At 25.1% G+C, this 23,958-nt stretch overlaps 1 protein-coding gene across 1 annotated transcript; it reads left to right on the top strand.

Moving 5' to 3' along the window:
• Positions 1 to 15,547: 15,547 nt before the first annotated feature.
• Positions 15,548 to 23,294, top strand: LOC145842741 (alpha-aminoadipic semialdehyde dehydrogenase-like). Its single transcript, XM_082950220.1, has 11 exons — positions 15,548 to 15,715; positions 15,983 to 16,036; positions 16,472 to 16,630; positions 16,853 to 16,964; positions 18,120 to 18,297; positions 19,468 to 19,685; positions 20,013 to 20,192; positions 21,418 to 21,524; positions 21,744 to 21,964; positions 22,218 to 22,367; positions 22,987 to 23,294. Exons 1-11 carry the CDS (start codon positions 15,563 to 15,565, stop codon positions 23,039 to 23,041), a joined length of 1,587 nt encoding a protein of 528 aa, XP_082806346.1. The 5' UTR covers positions 15,548 to 15,562; the 3' UTR covers positions 23,042 to 23,294.
• Positions 23,295 to 23,958: the final 664 nt, after the last annotated feature.

Below are 23,958 nucleotides of genomic sequence, written 5' to 3'. Positions count from 1 at the left end.
CGACTATCCCTACAAACAAACAGGTATAACCATAAGAACAAACTTTTTTAAAAGTTACTGTAGCATCATTGTTTTTCGGTTAGAAAGGTGTTTTATATTAAAAAAATTTTTACTAAAAATTACTATAAAGCAACCAGGAACTACGATATTAATACTATTTTTTTTGATTATTCAAAGTTTTTTGTATTTTTTTGTTTTAAATACTACATTTAAGGCTTTGTCTCGCTTCATGTCACATAAAGTAAGAAACATCTTGAAATATTGTAATAAAACATATAAATACATCAAAACTTTCATAAAAAATCAAGGTTTATCCAATTACTATGCATTTAAAATGTTAATGAAACTAATCTCTTTCTTTATATATAAAGTAGCTTTCTACGAATAATTTTAAGACATCAGAAAAAGTTGTCTATGTCTTTGTAAAACTTTTTGTTTTTAGAAAAGAAACAAACACAATATGTTGCTTTCGTCAAATTCCAAAAACTAATTAAATTTGCTTATCTACAATATAAACCTTTATGTGAGTCTTTTTTTACTGTTTTAAAATTATATTTTAGGTTCAATCAAATTTAAATAAAAAATCAAGGATTGTAGTTATTTTATTTAATAAAACTTTAGTAAAGCTTTTAAATAATTTTTGAAATATATTATAGTTGGTAAAATAATTTTGGTTTTTTAGTTATGTTTCTCTTTACTCTATTCAAACATTTGTGCTTTTGATTTCTACTTTAGGCTTCTTCGTTTTAGATAAAATTGTGTTGAGTTACATAATGAGTTCAACGTGTTTTATATTAAACCTCATATGTACGCAATTTATCAAAAGTTTAACAAAACTCACCAGAATTATCATTAATAAAGACTTTAATAAGTCTTTTGTTTTGTTTTTAAGATCATTTTCTGTTTAAATTAAGAACCCATGTTATAAATATCTTTTTTTAACATTTTCTCTATTTTGAGCCAAATATAAATAATCATAAACGGCTTCATTTTGGTAAAAATAAAGATACAAAAAATAACTGCTTAGCGTTAATTACACTGTTTACTTCTGTAGAAACTATTTCTTTTCTTTTTTTTTTCTTTTTAGAATTCTAAAACACTTTTTAAATATGAAAGTTTATTTAAATTAGTGCATTTTCTTAGGCTTATAAAAACAATTATTGTACGTAAATTACTGAAAACTGACAAGTGTTTTTTTCTAAATTATTTATACTAATATAGTATTACACATTTTAAAAATTGTGTTAAAGCTAAACTTCATTACTTTGAGTAAATGAATTTAGTAAAATTACAAGTTTTGTAAAAAGAAAAGTACTTTATGACTTTACAACAGAAGTAGTTGAGTAAAACTTGAAAGTTTGTAAACTAAATATTGAACTATAACATAAAAATTATCTTAGAATAATCAACTAAGTAAAAGTAAAAATGAAAAATGTTTTATTTTTATTTTTGGTTATTATATTGATTTAACTGATTTCGGTTTTTAACTATAAAAAATAAATTATAAAAGTTCTTTAAACAACTTCGAAAAGTATCAAGTGTTTTTATGAAAAAGTGTTTGTTTTATATAACGTACTTTAAGTTTACTAAATCTAAAACGAAATAATTTCTTGTATAGTTCTTGTACAAAGTTGTTTTATCAACCTTTTTATAAACTATTAAGCTTAAAGTAAACTATGATAAAAATTACATTGACCTTTTTTGTCTGGAAAGAAAATCGTACTCTAGAGAATTTTCAAAAGCTTTTTAGAGCAAGTTTTTATTGACAAACAGTATTGTATGTAAAATTTTATGTAGATTTTCTTATTAAACTTTTTAAAGCAATCATTTGATTTTTATAAATTGCCTCCTAACTTTTTTGTTTTATATATTACTCCACAATAGTTAAAATAGTTGTACGTACATTCTAGGTTTCATATGTAAAATCCATGTTACTACAATGTAAGTAATTATCTTATATTATGTTTATCAAATCTAGTAGTCGTTAGTTTTTTTTTTTTAACTGAGGTTTTAATTTACTTTAACAATTCTTTTCAGTACCCTACTTGTTAACAAGTTCTACCAACAAACACGCTTAAGCTATAATAATGTGAAATCATTTAAGAAGCTTTATACACCACACAAAGGATTATTTATCAAGGATCAGTTCAGTTGCTACATTAGTACGACTTTTAAACTTTTATAAAAAATCTTTAGCTTTTTACATTTATATTGTATTTTTCACTTCGTTATTTTAATATAGCATACTAATTTAAAATGATATAACACAGTCTACAGCTATTTTCTTAAGTTTTAAACTCCCCTTAGACAGTTAAAATACAAATTTATTGATTACTTTTTCAACTTAGATTCAAACTATAAATTTGTAAATAAATTTTGCGTTTAAAAAACAGTTTTAATATAAAAGACTGTTTGTGTAAAATAATCTTCATGTTGAGTACGAACTGTTGGACGCTTTCTAAAGAGACAAAAAAATTGTTATAAATACATATAAGTTTTTCTTAGTTGAAACTTTTTTTATTTTTACAAAACATATAAAAGAAGTTGTGTCATTTACACTTTTTTTCGTTTTATGTATTTTCGTTAAACTTTATACATAGTAATTACTTAAACTTATTACCACACGGTCTAAATTTAAACTATAACAAGTTAAGTTTTTACTAAATTCTAAATAAGTTAGTTTTGAAGATTTACTTAAACACAATTTATTTTAAAGTACTGATTTTATTTGACGAATGTTTAATTATTTTTTCTACATTTATATAAGTAATAAAAATGAAGTAAGAAATCAGATCACTCTTAAAGATTTTTGTAAAAGAGAAAAATCTATAACATTCTAATGATGCTCACTTAACTAGTATTTTTAAATTTGATCAAATAAAGTTTTTGAATTTACAGACTTGACGTTAAATTAAGTGTGTGTTTATTTTGATGCTACTCTAATTAGTTTTTGTGACTTGCAACAATTTAACCTGAAACAAGACAAGCAAAAATCTAGTTGTACTTTTTGCACCATAGTATAATTAGGCTACATACATGGTTTGGTCTATTTTGGAAACTATGCTCTGCGACATCTAAACATTACTTCTTATAGTATTGAAACAAGTAAGTGTAAAAATTTATAACACTTAATCTTTACGATAACAAAAATTGATTACCATATTTATTTTAGTATCTTATTTTAAATATTTAAACTTTACAAATATTTTTTATTTAAACACTAAAGTTCTGACCAGTTATTGATAACTATTTTAGATAAGAAATAAAGCAATTTCTAAATTTAGTTGTTTTTTAATGACTGGGAACCATTTAGCTTCAAAGTTTTAAGTTCAAACTATGGCCAAACTAATTTATATACATAATGATCAATTTCATTACTTTTCTTATACTTGATAACCTAATGGCTATAAATGTTATAAACTAATAAAACATGTTTAATATTTAAATAAAAACTTACAGTCTTATTCTAGCTTGTTTAGATTTAGGTCGTTAATCTAGAATAAAATAAATGTGATATCAGAGTCGACTTTGTACTTTTTTCAGAAAAAGTCGACACTCTTTATTTTAGATTTTCTTTTTTAAGAAACAGTCCTTGCCATACAAAAAGTTACAATTGTAAGTTTGTATTAATCAAAATAAATAAGTAAAAATATTTCAAATTATAAACTAAACTTTATCTCAAACTTTAGTTTATTCTACTTTTGATGTTTTTTTTTATTAGTTTATTAAATCTTAATTTTCTCTTTGTTTTTAAATTTTGTTTAATTTTTTTTAAATACTCAAACCTTAAAAATAATTTTCACTTATTCTAGAAAAAATCAACTTTAAAAACTTAAGTGAAATGTTTTAAGAAAATAGAAAATAAAGTACTTTTTTCAAAAAAAACTTAAAATATATTTTTCTGATATTTAGTTAAAAGATATTTTGATAAAAAATATAAAAAATAATATTACATACTTATATAACAAAAAATTAAATTAAAATAATAAAATACTAAGTTAGACATCTAAAAAATATTCTATCAGTTTAAAAGTTTTACTTAGTACTATATTATAAACTCTAATAAATATCTTAATAAATTAATAAATTGTTATTTTTGAGAAAAAAACAATTACTCAGTTTCACTGCAGAGCGGATTTTCAAGTTGTAAATCTTATTCAAATAGAATCGACATTAACAATCTTAATAAATTGCTAGTATATTTGCAGAAAAGTTTTAATTTTAAAGACAATATAAAATGAAAATTACTTAGTTTAAATAAAAAAATCTTTAATTTTTACCAGTAATTATTGTAATTTTCATAAGTACTATTATAGGAAGGTTTTTGAACGTATTTATATACCATTTGCAACTTAATATCAATAGGTTCATTTTGTTTTTTATATTTTATTACACAAAGCTTTTCAAAATCATACAAGATTTCTTTGTCAAGTGATAAATTTTAAATGAAATTTGAAAAAATTTTTGTGGAGTGAATAGCTTAAAAATAACTTTAAATTATGACGTATGAATGAATTAAAATAAATATAAAAAATAGAGATTCAGTAAATAAAACTAAAGGCATGTTTATTAATAGGTTGTTAATAATTTTGTTTTACCATTTAATGCTACTTGCGTATTTAAGTTAGGTCGCTCTTCTTCAATCAATATTGATTCCAGGCTGTAAAGTTCGCTTTTCTTACATCGTTTTAAAACTTTAAAATTTTGAACAATGTCAGAGTTTTGACAGGATGTGCAATTAAAAAGATGTTCAAATATTGCGCTGTTTTTATCTGTTCCGCAGTGGTCTGTAATTCGTCGGAATATTTGCCGTGATGTTTCTCCAATGTAAGAGATGCTCTGATCTGCAGAGCAGGTATATTTATAAATAACATTTGCGTCAAATACTTCCGAGCATTTACTTTTGTTGCTGAAGTAGTCAGAAACCTTTTTGGTGGTGTAGGCCAGTTTAATACTAATGTTGTGTTTTTGAAATATGGATGCTATTCGTTTTTGGAACCTTATTGAACAGCTTCCAACATAAACTGTTGTGAAATAAGCGTAGTTTTCGGTTTCTGTTTTCTTTTTATTTTTTGTGTTGATATTTTCATTTCGTTTAAATGTTGAATTGTCGATTTTGTGAGCTTCAAGAAATTTGTTGATTTTGGACTCTATAAGGTTTATTGGATACTGATTCTTGAGTAATAAGTTTTTAATTTTTGTAAGTTCATCTTTAAAAGCGGTAAAATGAGCATATATTAAGCGCTCTGTTTAGATAAAAGTTTATTAAACCGAGTTTCCAAGATTTAGGACAAATACTAGTATATTGCATAATTAGACCTGTGTCTGTTGGTTTTCTGTACACATTTGTGTGTAGTTGGTTTGATATTTGTTTTACTTCAGTGTCAAGAAACGGTAGTTTTCCGTCAACGGATCTTTCTAAAGTGAATTCTAAGTTTGGGTGTAGAGTATTCATTTCATGATAGAAGTTTGTTAGTTCAGTTTGGTCTTGTGTGACTACGAATATCTATTTATATAACAATCTATTAATAAACATGCCTTTAGTTTTAATTACTGAATCTCTATTTTTTGTATTTATTTTAATTCATTCATACGTCATAATTTAAAGTTATTTTTAAGCTATTCACTCAACAAAAATTTTTTCAAATTTCATTTAAAATTTATCACTTGACAAAGAAATCTTGTATGATTTTGAAAAGCTTTGTGTAATAAAATATAAAAAACAAAATGAACCTATTGATATTAAGTTGCAAATGGTATATAAATATTGAAATTTTAATTTAATACTTATAATGAAAGTTAAAAAAATGTGTTTTTAAACTTTAGTTTTTTGAAATAAAGGTTGCTGAAATTATTTTATATTTTTAAACTACCCTATAGTTCTCTATATCTGTTTATCAAACATCCACTGACAAACGAGCATACGAGTCGTACTCAAAAAAAAATCAGTAAAATCACACAAAATATAATTGAGATTAAAAAGAAGGCTATTTATAGAAAATTAGATATCATCTTTATTTCCTCTTATCAAAATCTAAACTTTGTCTTGTAGTTTAGTATGACATATATGTGACATCATAAAAAACTTCATTTTTTTTAGTTATTATTTTCCAAACTAGTGATGCTAGCAATTAAAAAAAAAATTGTTTTTATGTCGATAGTAGTCCACATAAAAAAACCACATAATAATATAGTAGTTTATTGTGGTAGATTATCCATAACTTTCACTAACAACCGAACAAAACTTTCTTAAGATAAATAAGGACCATTTTGCGTTTGACGCGATAACTAAAAATCTTCGAAAATCTCTTTGTTGTACTCAGTATAAATTAATTTGTTGGTTAAATGTCTGTTTCTTTGATTAAGACTTTTTTTTTCTTTGGGATTTAAAATGTAACTCTGTGAGTAATAGTTTTAAAGCAGTGAATTAAAACTCTTAGGTAACTGAACTAAATAATTGGCAAAACAAATTATTTTGAGTAAAATACTATACTACTTTTAGCTTTGTTTGAAAAATGTCAGTATTTAGCTTTTAAACATTTTTGAATATTAAATTTATACAAACACTCTTAGTAAATAAACTGCCTAAATATGTTTTCATGATTTCTTTTTGTAAAAAAGACTTTAACATTATTGATTGTTACTTTTTTTTAAGACTTCTATTTGTGCCCTTGATAAGACATTATAAGGTATCCGTAGTGTGCGACTCAATTACCAAAAGGTTCTTCGTGCACCAGGTGCTAGGATCAAATATTTTGTGCGTGTTTTTTGTCGTTCAATAAACTATAATGATAAATAATATTGAATTGATAATAAGTATAATGAACAACTCAAATTTTTAGTAACAAAGTTTCGCTGGTGTATAAGTTAAGTCAAAACTTCTCATGATTTTTTATTTAGAACACCACCAACGAATTTTTCCTGTCTTAGAAGAAGCACCGTGTGTTTCAACAATTTAATTAATACTTATTTGTGTATTTTATTACATTAACCTTAAACTTTCTTGTATACTGTGTTGCCATTAGTTAGTTTTCTATGCATAAACATGTTAAACAACAAGTTAAGTATTTTGATAGATTAAGCATACAAACAAAGATTCAATAAGTTGAAATCGCCTAGCCTAATTTAACTAATGATTTTAATCTTCTGATTTAATTTTTTCCTATGTTCTATGCTAATGATTTTACAATGAATGAATGATCTATTTTAATATCAATTTTCAAAAGAGATCATATTGTTTTCTTTTATGACACTTTTAGTAAAATTAATTACTGAGGAAAAGTTCTACAAAAAAATTGGTTTGAGAACTTGATAGTAAAATATAAAAAAAAATAACAAACTATTAGCTAACTGATTTCTGAACGGATCAATTTTGAAGTAAGTTATTTTTGCACTAGTGACAGTTTTGTACGAAATCGAAAATAATTTAAAAATATATAAATAAATGAATGTTAACACCGACCAGGATTAAGGATAGCAGTGATTTTTTTAAATATAATAAAAAATAGTAATCTTAACATAAAAGATAAATAATAGTTATCATAAAGACAAAAAAAAATATCCCAATAATAATATACCATCGACCAAGGGTAAAGCTTAGAGGTAACAAGTGATAGTAAAAAAAAAAGTATTAATTAAAATACAGACCTTGGGTAAGGGTAAGGGGTAACATAAATAGTAAAAAAAGTAAAACAAAATAAACAAAAATGAAAAGTTTCAACACTTACTAAACTGACTCCGCTTAAAAGTCTCTCTCCGTGCATTTCTGACATCTACCCAAGTTATTCATTTGCAAATAATATTAAAAGTATTAATGTCAAAATGACACCCATGCACCAAGTAATCTTAATTCTTTTAGAGCAAAGCTCTTAGACCGAATTACGATGTATGAAAGTCAAGTTAAAAGTCTAGGGTAAATTATATTTTATATTTAAATTGTTTAATTAGCGAAAACATGCGTACGTTTGTTTTTGGTAAATCTAACAAAACTATTAAAAAATTGAAAAGCAAGGCACTTGAGTTTTTTTAATTCAACTAGATAGCTTTTCAAAAACGTTTTATTTTAAACTTAAAATGTTAAAGAAAACATATATAACTTAACAATAACTGGATTAAAAAAAGTTTATATTAGTAAAAAAAAATATGTATTGAAATTATATTAAAATCAAAAAAATTGAAAAATTAAAAAAAAAAGAAATCAATCTTTTTAAATCCAGTAATGAAACAGATTCATTTAAAAAAGAGCAGGAATAATATGTATTTAAGATAAGGAACATAACAAGAGAATAAAACAACTTTAAATAAAAAGTTAATTACTTATCTTATTCGATTTCACCTTTGCTTAAAGATTTACTTGTCTTAAAAAAATATTTAGCTCAGATATATAAAACAAAAAGATACTAGCAAAACGCAGTAGTTAACAAAAAAAGTTTTAACATAACAGCAACATATATTAACATATTTACAATGTAAAAAATCTCTAAACTTGCTTGTCTAAACAAAAAGTGAAAATAATTTTCGACTAATGATTGCTAAACCTATACAATTCTATTAAAGTAAAAAACACTATTCTAAATTTTTATTTTTTTACGTAAAACCAAAAAAAAATGTATAGCTAGATTTCAAAAACTTTTATTTGCACTTCTAAACACTCTTCTACACAAAAAAATATTCAATTTGATACCTGAAATCAATGTATAATGCTTTTTTTTTCAATTATTTTGGAAAAATACCCAAGAAAATAAAACATCCTCCTTAACTTTGCAAAAACTAAATTCAAATCGGACTTACATACTACTCCTTTGTTCTATTTATTAAATTCCCATGTTAATTTTTTGCATGGTAAATCAAAATAAACTTATTTTTATAGTTTACTTTCAAAATAAATAGTTAAAATTTATGAGTATTAAAGTATTAAAGGTAAATAAGTTTTTTTGAATATATTTTCACATAATTTTTAAACGATAATTGTATAACAATATTCAAAAAAAATCACTCTAGAGGTTTTGTACTTGTTATTGTTTATTTTAAGTATAAAAAAACTATTTTTTAACAAGGTGTTTTACAAATCAAATATTCGTAACACTTACTTTTATTCGATTTTGTATTCTTTTTATAAATTCTTATCACAAAGTTTATACGTACATTTGTTTATATATAATTTTTAATATATTTAGTAAACTTACTATTTTTCAAAAAAAAGATAGTTTTAACAAAACAAACTTAAGTAATTAATAAGTTATTTAAAGATTTTAATAATTTATCACATTAGTTTTCTTAAACACTAAGTAGACAGTGGAAATCTATTTGCTTTTTTTAAACATTTGTTTGTATTCTTTCTGTCATTATAGAATAAAGTTACAAACAGTTTAAAATAGAGTATTTTGAATCAGTATAAGGATTTTTTTCTATTATTTAAAACCAGCTGAATCTTCTTTATTTTTTATTGTCATTTAATTTGATTATACAATCAGTTAGTTATCCATGATTCCTTTTCATTTCTTTAGAAAATAGTTTTTTCGGGTTTTAAAATTAGTTAGGATTTTTTAACAAATTTATTATTTTTTTACTTATCAATATATTTTATATTGAACGACAAAAAGCGCTCACAATATTTGGTTCTAATACCTGGTGCATGAAAAAACCTTTCGGTTATCGAGTCGCACACCACGGATACTTTTCAACGTCTTGTCCAGGAGAAATATATATTTTTTTATTTTGCTTAAAAAAAGTTCAATAACAAAAAAAAATATTCAAGTTTTATAGCCCAGGTAGCTGAAAAAAGGTTATATGTTATGTTTTTAAGTTCAAAATTTAAACCTTGTTTGTTACATCTGTTAACAGAAATATATAAAAATAAAAACTATTTATATTAGTTTTTTTTTTAAACTTACAATAAATATATATTTTATTAATAACATATTTAAAAACATGAGTGGGTAAAATAGGGAAACTAAATGTAAACCATTCAAGTGTCTTAAAAGCTAAAATAGTAAAAATTGCTATTAGTATAAATTATTGTTAATAAGACTATTTGAAATCAGTAAAAAGAAGTTTTAAATTTTTTAAAGCGCACAGCTACAAAGAAAGTCTCCTAATTCAACCCTACGAGTTTAAATAATTAAGTTATCTAGAAAGGTTAATATGTGTTTATAAATGTATTTTAATTTAATTTAGCTTCAAAAATGATTAATTAAGCGTTGAGATTAGACCGTTTAAGACGAATGCAAAACTAGTCTTCATAAATATTTAAATTTAAAATACTAAGTTATATCAGACAAATCTTAAAAACCATAGGTTACTTATTATTTTTTTTATAAATTAGTAAAATTTTATAGAATAGGACTATTAAAAGATATAAATAAAGATAGAGACAAGTTAGATTGTGCTAGGTGCAGTAGTACTGTTATAATTTAACTTGCTAGGTTTAGTTTATTTTAATTAAATATTAACTAACTTTAAATTTTCATTTAACAAATAAAGCTCAAAATCTTTTGTATTTTTGGGTAAAGAAAAACGATTTAGATTTAAACTCTTAGTTAAAACAGCTTAGTGGTAGGTTTAAATTCTGTACTACTGTATTGCTATTGTTTCTCATAATAAAATAAAATGTTTTTAGAATAGCCGTCCCACAAAGTTTATAATTTAAAAAACTATACATTCATCACAAATATAGTGACTTGACTATTTATTTTTCTACCTACTTTTACATATAAAAACCCATTTTGTTGAAATGCATTTGACGTTTCGAAAAACATTTTTGCAGCTTTTCTATTGGTGCAATTAAAAAAGGTGCAACATTTGACCTAATAGTTAAGCTTAAGATATGTATTGGAGTTATATATACATGAAATTGTTTAAATTTTGTATATTTTTATGTTAAACTGTGTGCATGCAAAAAGTTTTTGAAATTGATTTTACTACTACTAATTGAAATTTTCTTATGCTGTATGAAATAAAAATATTACATTTTGTTTTTATTTTTGGCAATTTTTAGTACGTTTTTGATTTTAAGTTATAATTTTGTTTTTGAAAATTCATCAATCTCTTATTTTTTTTTAAATAAACGTTATTTAAAAGTTAAGCAAGCTAGTATTACCATGTTAAGCTTCACTTGTTTAAAAAGCTTTCACTTGGTGGCTTGTCACTTGGCAAGTACCAACAATATTTAAAACAGAATAAAAAACTACAAAGTGTTGAATTAAGTATTTACCAATACTGTAACTATAATCCAACAGTTTATTTTTGTGGCCCACATGTTCAAACTATAAGTTAACTAAAATCAATAAACCATTGCCTCACTATTGCTTTCCATAAGCTAAAATGTTCAAAGTTGTATGAAAAACTTTATACGTTTTAATAATGATATTTTTATTTTCTGAAAACTCTCACAAATAATTTAAACCACAGCAAAAATATGAGAGTTCACTAGTTTACTAGCAATGTTCACTTAGTTTATGTGGTTTTAATGAAATAAACTTAGTAGGACGTTTTTGCTCAAGAATATTTCCATAATAATTTAAACTCACATGAAGGTATTAGGTTTGAATTTTTATACTTTAATGTTTCTCACTATATCAAATAATACTGATGTAAACAGTTTTAAATATTTCAACATTAAGACCTTTTTAAAAAAAGTTTTTTTACAATTAAGAAGAAGTCAAAAAGTAATTAAATCTAATCCATAAGTCTTTTAAAAAAATAAATAACTCTTTAAATAATATTTGAATATGTAATATAGATAACCAAAATAAATTATTTTTGTAAAGTATTTGTAATAAACAAGCATGCAAATATTTAATGTTTCACGATAATTAGTTTTAGTGAAGCAAGCTAAGTTTTTAAAGTTTATAAAACAAAAAAAAATAAATTCACATTTTTATATCCTATTTAAGGATCTTCAGGCTTTTTTAAATTGACAATAAAATAAAATGAAGCACACAAATATACACAATAAGATTAGGTGATGAGAAAGTAATTAGTTATTAATCAGTAATTACATGCTTGAGCAAATACAAGGGGAGTTAAGTAATTAATTGTAAAGACAAAACTAAGCAAAAGCATTCCTTGAATAAAATTAAAATAAATACAAATGAATACTTGTAATCAAATTGCTAGTAATACAAAAGTTAATAAATGGATAAAACTTAAGACGGTATAAAAAATTAAAACAATAAATTATGAAAAAATTATTATCAAAAATGAAACTAAAAATAACACTAAAAGTAGCTAGATCTGAAATGGGGGCATATCGATGTTAATTCTTTTCTTACATAAAGTGCTTTTTCTCTGTCCGCTTCAGCAATGGCCATTCTTTCTAAATTGCATATAGTGCAGTTTTCTGTTTTTTTTGGGAATTAAGCACTTAATTTTAAACAATATTTGCCATTCGATTTCTGAGAATTCAATGTTGTTAGAAGTAGTTAATTTGGTCAAAGCTGTTGATTGTAATTTCTTAATAATGCTATGCTTATATTGTTGCCACCTTTTTTTAAATAAGTTTCCTGTGGAACCGATGTATTCCTTGTCTCTAACTTTTGCTTTATATACTCCTTTTAGGAGACTATAAATACAAAGCAAAAGAATTTCAGAACTTTTGCTTTATATACTCCTTTTAGGAGACTATAAATACAAAGAAAAAGTTAGAGACAAGGAATACATTGGTTCCACAGGAAACTCATTTAAGAAAAGGTGGCAACAACATAAGCATAGCATTATTAAGAAATTACAATCAACAGCTTTGACCAAATTCACTACTTCTAACAACATTGAATTCTCAGAAATTGAATGGCAAATATTGTTTAAAATTAAGTGCTTAATTCCCAAAAAAAAAAACAGAAAACTGCACTATATGCAATTTAGAAAGAATGGCCATTGCTGAAGCAGACAGAGAAAAAGCACTTTATGTAAGAAAAGAATTAACATCGATATGCCCCCATTTCAGATCTAGCTACTTTTAGTGTTATTTTTAGTTTCATTTTTGATAATTAATTTTTAATAACCTATTCTTTAATTTTTTATACCGTCTTAAGTTTTATCCATTTATTAACTTTTGTATTACTAGCAATTTGTTTGCAAGTTTTCATTTATACTTATTTTAATTTTATTCAAGGAATGCTTTTGCTTAGTTTTATCTTTACGATTAATTAATTAACATCCCTTGTATTTGCTCAAGCATGTTATTACTAATTGATTACTAATTACTTTCTCATCACCTAATCTCATTGTATATATTTGAGTGCGTCATTTTATTTTATTGTCAATTTAAAAAAACTCTGAAGATCCTTATATAGGTGAAACAGCGTTAGCTTGAATTGAAAATTGTTTAATAAATTATACTTAATAATTAAGCTCTGTATATAGAGCACTGTACTTCAAATAGTGTTTCAGTATATGCATTTTTATATCCTGATCATAAAACACTCCAGCATTTATTTGTAATTTAAAACTTTAATAAAGTGTTTTAACTTCATGTTTCTACAAAATTGAAAGCTTTATACACAAATACTAAATATAAAAATACTGTACAAAATATACAAATACTTTATATGTAATTTCTAGAATTAAGATAAAAAGCTTAAGTAAAAATAATACATGTATATAGTACATATAACTTTATTTAAATGTTATCTAATTAAAAAATTTTTTTTCAGTTTATAACTTAAACTAAAACAAATATTTTTTTAAGTAAAAAACTAGCTAATATTTGTTATTAAAATCACTTTAAAAAATAAAACAGCTAAATTTAGTGTTATATATATATAGCTAAATATATATATATAAATTCTTAAACCTGATTACCACATCATTTGACAAAAACCACCCATTCCATAAAATATTCAACCGAAACACAATTAAAATATCTTACAGTTGCACAAATAATTTCAGAAGTAAAATAATAGCTCACAACAACAAAATATTAAACAAAAGCAATATAGACAATAAAAGCACCATAAAAATAAACTTTGTAATTGCAGTAAAGAACGTTGCCCTTTAAATAACGAATGCCTAGTGTCAAATATAATATATAAAGCAGCAAAGCAGTATATTGGATCCACAGGAAATACTTTTAAACAAAGATACAGAAACCACATCATCATCAAACAATATTAATAAAAGACACACAACAGAACTAGCGAACTATATATGGAACTTGAGAGATAAAAATACAGACTACAAAATTAAATAGGAAATATAAAACAGGGCAAAATCAAAATTCAATACTAAATTCGGCTGCAAACTTTGTAACTTAGAAAAAATAGAAATCGAAAAATCAGATAAGAGCGTAACACTAAACAAGAAAAGCAAAAGACAAAACATATGCATCCACTATCAAAAATACTTTTTTAACAAAATTAAAACCAACTAAATATTAAAACAAAATAAAATTGAAGCAGCAAACACGAGTATTTTTAACATTTTTCCAACAGCCTAAAACTTTTTTCTATTAGCTTAAAACATTTTTCTAAAATAACCTTTCTATACTTTCCTAAAAAAGCATAAATTAACAATCACAGCGTATTATTTCAAATTCAGCTAATTGTACAATAAACTGTACCATTACTACGTCACAATTATTATAGAAATTTTAAAATCAAAATTTTTGTTTACTATTATAATAAACTGTAACTTACTGAGGATCACATGAAATTTTACATTTCATGTGTGAAACAGCTGTAAAAATTATAGTTTTTATATAAATAGATAAATATATATATATATATACATAATAATTATTTTTTGAACTTTATGTGGATAACTGAAAGGTTTTTTCATGCACCAGGTCCTAGGACCAAATATTTTGAGCATACTTTTTTGTCATTCAATAAGCTATACATGTCAACTTTTTTAATTAGGTTCAAAGAATAGTTTTCATTGTTCAGAAAGAATATTAAAAGTTTAAAAAGACACCTACACTATTTTGTTTACACCTACTTATTAAATAAAAATTATTTGCCTTTATTTTTTTCACTTTAAAGTTGTTCTTATGTAGAATCAATTGTATCTAACTAAAAATTTAACTTCATCTACAAGAAACTATTTTACACTTATTGTGCTGTAGTTGAGCTCTACTTTTAACTAAGTAAAAAAAATATCAATATAATTTATTCAGGGTTGCCACTTAACCTGGAATCCTGGAAAAACCTGGAATTTTTATCAAAAAACCTAGAAAGACCTGGAATTTTTTTTAAATTTTAACATTTTCAGTAGTAAAATTTCGATCTATCATATAAATAAGATACTTTTGTCATCATCAAAAAATTTTTTATTTAAAAACACATTTTAAGTAACTTTACAGTATGTCTTCAATGTTTTTATACTATTTAACACATTTTCTTATATAGAAATTAACTTAAAACTAAAAATAGACCCAAGAATGTGTACTTTTAAAAACCTGGAAGAAATTTGGAAAACCTGGAAAAATTTTGGAAAAAACAAGTGGCAACCCTGTTTATTGTTGAGTATCCTAAAGTAAAAAAAAAAGTTCAATATTTTGTATATTATAGCAAGAGAAAACAATAAACTGTCAATTTGTCCTTCCAGTTTTAAAAACTTTAAAAAAATGCTGAAAATTATCAACAAGATCAAAATACAAAACACCAGGCAGGTATCATACCTTGTCAACAGACCGGAGTACTCCTGGTTGAAGGAGCTTGGTTTGGAGGAGGAAAATAAGGGAGTTTTTGATGGAGAGTGGAAGCACGGAGGGGGTGATGTAAGATTTTGCTATAGTATAAGTAGATTGAAACAAGCAGTTTTTATTGTTTGGTTTTAATTAAAAGTTGATAAGATAAACTTCATTCATTCTTATGAAATTTATTTTGAATATTAAGGCTCTTTTTTCATACAATAAGTTTTTTAAAGATTACGTTTTCAAAGAAAAGATTTCAATAAAACTTGAAAAATAAAAAAGTATTTATTTACTTTAACTGCTCATATCAAAAGTAGCTAAAAATTTTACTGTTAACCAAAATTTTAACAGATGATAACTTCTTACTCGCCTGCTACAAATGAACCCATTGCAAAAATTTCAGCTGTTAGTTTTTATTTTAATTAATTAAAAAAAGCATAAAAAGTTAAAGCTTAGTTTCTGTAGAAATTAGTTTGTATATAAGTATTGTAGACAAAAAATATTATGTTGATCAAGTAGCCAATTTTTTCTATAGAGGTAATATAAATAGTACCCTAAAAGCTTTTGATTATAAATGTTACAAGTGCTGCAGTTAAGATGTTTTTAAATATACAAGACTTGATTTTAGATTTATTTAAAAAAATATATTAGATTTCCAAAAATATTATAAGAATAAAGTGTTGGAAAAATAAAATAACATTATTTACTATAATTTTGTGATGTTGAGAACTTAAATTGTTTAAATAACAACTAAATTCATAATTATAAACCAAGTTAGCAATCTTATATTGCTATATTGAAATTAATAATGTTTTTGTTTATTAAATTCAAACAATAAAGGCAACATTAGACGACTACTCAACAACGATAGAAGCAAGCAGGGAGGCTTACAAGGAATGGGCATCCATACCCGCGCCACAGAGAGGAGAAATTGTCAGGCAGGTCGGTCATGCGTTGAGGGAGAAGAAGACGTTGCTTGGCAACCTTGAGGCTCTTGAGGTTGGTTTAAGTTTGATTTGTTTTATAATTTGTAGTAGTGTTTTTATATTTTTTTGAAAAACTTTGTTTGTTCTTGAAACTGTTGATAAAGGAAAATGAAACTTATTGATTTTTAATTTGAAAGTTCATTAAACAAAGTATAAATTGTTACAAAATTACTTTTTAGAACATCTTAATGTTTTACAAATTTTATTTTTTTTAAAGTTTTTGTTTTATTTTTAGGTTGGTAAAATAGCTGTAGAAGGAGCAGGCGAAGTTCAGGAATACATTGATGTTTGTGATTATGCAGTTGGTCTCTCCAGAATGTTACCTGGAGCCGTGTTTCCGTCTGAACGTTAGTTTAAATAGTTTTTCAAATAATTAAACTAAAAATAAACTTAGCCCAGTATCTTCAAGTATATAATTACATAGGTTTTCATTGATTTTTAAAAGATTGTCTTTTTTAAATATTTTTAGAATTGAAGTTTATAATTACAACTTTATGAAGCTCAATGATTTTGCTTCAATTAAAAAATCATTAAAAAAATACAATTAACTTTTATTGGAAATTGAAAACATATTTTACAAACTTTTTGTCACTGATGTTGCAGTTTGTGATAAAATATCATTCATTTATTACTTTAATTTATCATTGAATAAGATTTAAATTGTAACTGAAGATCCCTTAAAGGGTGAAACTTAGTTTTGCAAATAAAAGTCTTGAATATTTAATATTGTATTCATTTATTACTTAAGTCTTTCTAACATTTCATATTAAATTTTTGTTCAAATTTTTGAAAAAGTTATAAGATAGCTTATTTTAACAGCATTTAGATTTTAGATTAAAACATCTGTACATAATATAGTTAATGTACTTAATTTTATGGACAGTCCTTGTTAAATAAAAACTTATCATATTTATTTATGAAATATTTTACCACAAATTTTTTAATATTTCAAAAGTTTTGGAATAAAAGTATTTTGAAAAACTTTGTTGTTAATTCTTTTTTGGGTTGTCTTTTTTTTAAATATATCGTTTTGCCTAGATTTTGTTTTGTTAAAACTAGTATATTTGGTGTCAAAAGTTTGTGAAGTTTGTATTAACAACTAACATTCTCATTGAAAATACTTTAAAAAGATGCTAAAAATACGATTATTTAAGTAAAAGTTGTCAAAACTAAGCATGTTTATAATTCTATTTTTGCATGTAAATAGTACAATTTATTTCATAAAGGCTAGGTAATTTATTATATATTTTAAACCAACAAATTTAATTTTTTAAACGTAGTGATAATAAAATTATAGTTATTACTTTAATGCAACACAGACAATTTTTAAACTGCTTAAATAACTTATGAACAATATTTACTAACTCTAACAATCCTATACTTTTAAACTTAAAAGATGCTATAAAAATTGTTTTTTCTAAAACTCCTTTTTATCTAAGCACAATATAATTAACTTAAATTATGTAATTTGTAGTCTAAACAAATACTTTCATCTTATACAGGTAAAGGACACGCCCTCATAGAGAATTGGAACCCGGTCGGAGTTGTGGGTGTGATAACAGCGTTCAACTTTCCCATTGCTGTGTACGGTTGGAACGCCGCAATCGCGCTCACATGCGGAAACTCAGTCATGTGGAAACCCGCTCCCACCGTTAACCTGTCTACTGTCGCTGTGCAAAAGTTTGTTGATGTTTTTCAATATAGATATTTCAATATTTATGTACGTAAGAAGTATTTGGCATTGTAAACAATGCAATTATTTTAAATGAAATATAAGTTTTTTTATAATATAAAAACTATAGTTATCTATAGTTTTTATATTATAAAAAAACTTATATTTTATTTAAAATAATTGCATTGTTTTTGTAAGAATAAAGAAATAAATAATAAAAGGTACATAAAAAAATCACCATCATTAAAATTCATAGTCTTCCTAAGTTTTATTTGTATTTACATTAAAAATTATTTAAATAAGTCACTCTCTGTGTAGCTGTAGATATATGTTCAAAAGTGTTTCTGCTCTCCTGGCACATTTGAATTTAATGGAGTTTCTGATGAACCTCCTTCGTTTTTCTCTTTGGCTCACTCTTATTGTGGCTGCTTTGAGGTCTTTTTTGGGAGTTGATGGCACTGAATGGTTCTTTAAATTTCCACAAAAAATATCATGAATACGGCGACCATTGCGAGTCGCATCACGGCTGATTGTTAGCTTAGAAAAAAGCTGCTGTAGCCATCTTTTTGAGGTTAAGAACGAAGTAATTTTGGTGGAAGAACATACTTGCCTGGCAAAATCAGACTTGCTTCAACAACAGAGTATCTATGTATATTATTTTCAATGTTTACTTATCACTTATGTCAAAAATATGTTTCAACTATAAATACTGTTTGCTAAGTAGTATATGGAAACTTTAGAGTCAAACTTGGTAGACTTTTATTTGTTAAAACTCATTGATAAATAAGATAATGGAGAAAGAGTTGATAATACATTTAAAACATTATTTAATTTAAAGTGATGACTTAATATTTTTGTGTAACCATGTAATTTTCTTCTACAGTGTTTATTTTTTCAAACGTGTCAATAAATAAGTTCTTTAAAGTAATTTTGTTTTTGAAAGTTTGGTCTTGAAAAACACTACTTACATACTTTAAGCTCGTTTAATATTTAGATTTGAAATATGTTTAAAGTTTTTCAAAATCCTATTATAATCTTATAGTACTTTAAATCTTAAAAAACCATATAGAATAAAAATGCTTAAACTTGTTAACCAAAAAATCAAAACAATTTAAAATTTTAGTTTAATTATTTCAAATAACCTCTTTGAAATTATCAGTCTAACCTTATTATGACAGGATAATGGCGGACGTGATGTCATCGAACAACGTCAATCCTGCTGTGACGTCACTGTTGTGCGGGGGAAGCGACGTGGGAGAAACGATGTCACGTGACCCGCGCATCGACCTCTTGTCGTTCACCGGATCGACAGAAGTCGGACAGCAGGTCGGAGTGGAAGTTCAGAGAAGGTTCGGGAGAAAAATATTGGAACTCGGAGGCAATAACGCCATCATCGGTTTGTTTATTTTAATTTTTGTATTTTAAGTTATTTGTAATGAATTTAAATGAGCAAACTAGTTTTATTTGTATTATTTTATTTAAATTCATTTAGACTATTTCTTGTTCTTACAGTCTTTACGCATAAAGGATTAAATCTTTTTCTGAGCTTTGTTTACCCATAAATAATAATTTAATCAAGTTGTTGATGATCTTGAGGTGCAATCTAGTTTTTTTTTAATACTTACGAAAATCGACAGACTAAAATTAAGTCCTGTAAAAGTTATGAACTAAACAACTAAATCTATTCATTAGTACAATTAACCTAATACAACTTACTGAACAGTGTTGGAGGACGCGGACGTTGACATGGTTGTGAGGGGAGCGTTGTTCGCGTCGGTCGGTACCCAGGGACAGAGGTGCACCACCTGCAGAAGATTATTAGTTCATCCTTCATTGTATCAGGAGGTGCTTGATAAACTCAAGGCAGCATACCAGCAAGTTTCCGTTGGAAACCCGCTTGATGGTTCGTTTGTAATTATTAAAGAAGTTTTTAATTTGTAACTTTTTATTTAAATCGATGCAAAGAAATCTTATAACTATGACTGAAAGTATCGTTTTTAAAGAAGTTCAAATGCGTAGTTTGTTAACGTCAATTTAGAGTTTATATTTTTTATATGGTATTTGTTTATAGCTTTCACAAGTTCTAACATAACTTTTGATATTTATAATATGGAAATGTTCAAACTTTGCGCTTAAATAACTTTTTATGTAGGCCTAATGTATTATTATTTATAAGCTTATAGAAATTAAAAGTTTAGTTTTTTGGTACTATTATATTACATGACTATTAAATTACATACATATTATTAATGTAATACTCCATCCAAAGTTGTTAAAAATAAGTAATCTCGAAAACTTAGTAAAGTTTAAATTTTTTAATGAAATATTTTTTCAGTTTTTATTGTTTATTAAGTTTTGGTATTTACTATACTAAGTACAACTATATTTTTGTTTTGATCAAGGGTTGATAGAAATAAATAATTGTGAATACTCAAAAACAATAATTTAAAAGGTCATGTTTGAGTAATTTTTTGATTTAAATGAATTTAAAATGCTTCGGCACGCAAAGTACTAATTTTTTCCGCATCCGACCCGCAGACTAAAAGCGCTTCCACTCCTATCCTATACGGTATTTTGTTGATAGAGTTTTTTTTATTGATTTTTTAATTGAAAAGCTATACGCGTTCTAAAATTAGTATAATTCTCAATCTTCTCCAATTGAAATAGTTTTGTTGATTAACTTTTTTTCTTATGTTCACATACGGCGATTCTGCTTTAACACTAATAGTAAGAAAAAACTTAGGTTTGTTAAAGAAGTTTTTCATAGTAAGACGGTAAAAATTTTTTAAATGATCATATTTTTTAGTAGAGTAAGGTCAGTTAGTTTGCGAGATCAGTTGTCACAATTATACTTGAATAAGAAGTATAATATCAACAATCTACAGTCATACTACAAAAATAAAGTAGCTTGTTGTTTTGTATTTATGACTGTCCAGAACAGCAGTTGTTTTATTACAACTTCAAATATTTGTTGGAACAAAATGCAACGTGCAATATCTGTGATTATTAAGGTCAAAACATTTACAGACAATATACAGATTGCAAAAGGACAATCATTTGAGTTTTTTGTTTTAACTTTTATATTATTAGAAATTGTTTTAAAATAGTTTCAAACTACAATTTAACAGAAGGAGTATTGTACGGCCCGCTTCACAACAAAAATGCAGTGGAAATTTACAAATCTGCAGTTGATCAAGCTGTTAAAAATGGCGGCAAAATTGAAGTTGGAGGAAATGTTAGTTTAAATATTTTTTTTTGAGAACATATATTAAAGTTTTTATTAATTGCATATTTTTTAAATTGCACTTTTAACTTATCTCATCTTAATGTATTAATATTTACTATTTTCTACCAACAGGTGTTTCGTTGCTTTTTTTTATTGTTGTAGTTATACATTCTTATCACGTTTTGACCTAAGTTTTCAAACTTGAACAATTTAAAACTTGTTGCCAAGGTGATGGACAGACCTGGTAACTACGTGGAACCCACCATAATATCGGGTCTGAAGCACGACGACCCCATAGTCCATAAGGAGTCGTTCGTCCCCGTGCTGTACGTCATCGCGATGGAGGAAGGTTCGTTGCAGGAGGGAGTAAGGTGGAACAACGAGGTTGATCAGGGACTGACCTCAGCCCTGTTCACACAGAACATCGGCAACATATTCCACTGGATGGGGTTAGTATTTAAGTTGGATTGAAACATGTAATCTAAATTTAAACCACTAGCTTGTGACTTTTTTGTGTATAAATAAGGTAATGAATGTGTGTGTGAAAATATGTAAACAAGTTTCGGATCTTTAGTATACTTAGTATAAATTTAAATTTTAACAAAGTTACAGTTTTAAGAAAAAAATGATATCTAACTACTTTAACAACAGAACTAAATAACTACGATACAGTTTTACTCATATAATTAAATTTGCTTCCAGACCGCACGGATCAGACTGCGGAATTGTGAACGTGAACATTCCGACATCCGGGGCTGAGATCGGAGGAGCGTTTGGAGGAGAAAAGCACACTGGGGGCGGAAGAGAGAGTGGCAGCGATTCGTGGAAACAGTACATGAGGAGAAGCACCTGGTTTGTTAAAATAATATAAATATTTTAAAAGTTGTTTTGATCTCTTATAGAAGTCTGATGTTTTAAATTGAGCGCTTTGGTTGAGCGCACAGCTGAAGCTGTTCAACAAGTTTTCATAAATTGAGAAAATAGCTATTTTTCAAATTAAAAAACAAGCTACAAAAATATTTCATTGTAAAGATCTCTGAGAAATGTTTTATATCACTATATATAACTTTTAAAATAAATTTCTTGTTAAGTAATTTAAGGAATTTAAATCTAAAATACTTTTACAATGTCTGTTTTAATTAAAAAAAAAAAGAAACTTATTTGATATTTTTTTCAGCTATGTTTGATTAAAAAGCAAGTAAATTATCTGTTCTATAAAGTATAACATGTTGTTTTGTTTTTTTAAGATTTTTTCTTATTCTGAGATCTTTAATTCTGATTTTTTTAGATAGCATAACAGTTTTAACAAACTTTGAATAGTGCAATATTTTGCAGTTATTAGTTTATTGCTAGACTTTATATCCATGACAATTATTAAACTTAATTACTATTATCAGACCAAAAACGAGTTTCAAAGTTAAATTAAAAGTTGTGTTTATATAAAGTTTATTAAAAAAACTTTTATTTTCAGTACAATCAACTACAGCAAAGACCTCCCATTAGCACAAGGAATCAAGTTTGACTGAGCATATTTTACATTTAATCATATCAACATATGTTAAATTATGCTTTTTTGCATTTTAAAGTCTTAAATCGAGCAAGAGTTTACTGTTATTTTCAAAATTTACTGTAAATACACAATATTATGTTCACTTTTTATTTGAAGTCTTATTTATAACCATCTTTCATATCATTGGATGTTGCACATACTTTTTAATCAAGCGAATTTATTCATTAGATAATAAACTGTAGAAATATTTGAGATGTTGTATTGATACTAAAAAAGTTTTATTTGTAGTATAAAAACGTAATTTTCATATTTAAATGTAGACTAAAATCGTTTGCTAGAATAAAGTTTCTAAAGTGTTTAAATTAAGAAAATCATTTATATCTTATAAAGTTAATGATATGTTGCACTTGACTTAAAAAAGGTTCTAATTAAAACTTTCAACTATATTTTTTTTGTTTTCTCTTTTTTAAATAAATGATTCTTTATTAGTTAAGTAAATTACTTCTAATTAAAACTGTAATACTATTGTTTTCTTGTTTAGTTTTCAAGCCTGTATATTTTAAATTTCAATTATTTTTGTTTTGAAATTCCAAGGAATTATTGAATTGATAAATGCGTAAAAAATATAATTTTATAACCACTTCATTGCCAAAGTGTCAAAAGTTATTGTTTGTTTTGAAAAGTTGTATACATATTGCAATGTTCTTAATATTTTCCAACGTTTTTGTGATTTAACTTAAAAAGTTGATATAAGTTAAAAGTTAATATAAATAAAATAAAAGTATTGTTACAAGTTGAAGGGTAGTAGGCGTAGGTTTTGTTATTATTATTCAAGTTTTTAATATAATTTAGATACAAAGCTAAAGTTTAAACTTGAAAAGATAAAAATAAAACTAAAAGGCTTTTAGAATGAAAGAAAATTTTAAACAAAAT

The sequence above is a fragment of the Thalia democratica genome, chromosome 8 (assembly GCF_965202585.1).
Source record: "Thalia democratica chromosome 8, ktThaDemo2.hap1.1, whole genome shotgun sequence".
Taxonomy (NCBI): Eukaryota; Metazoa; Chordata; class Thaliacea; order Salpida; family Salpidae; genus Thalia; species Thalia democratica.
This window is presented reverse-complemented; position numbering and strand designations above follow the sequence as displayed.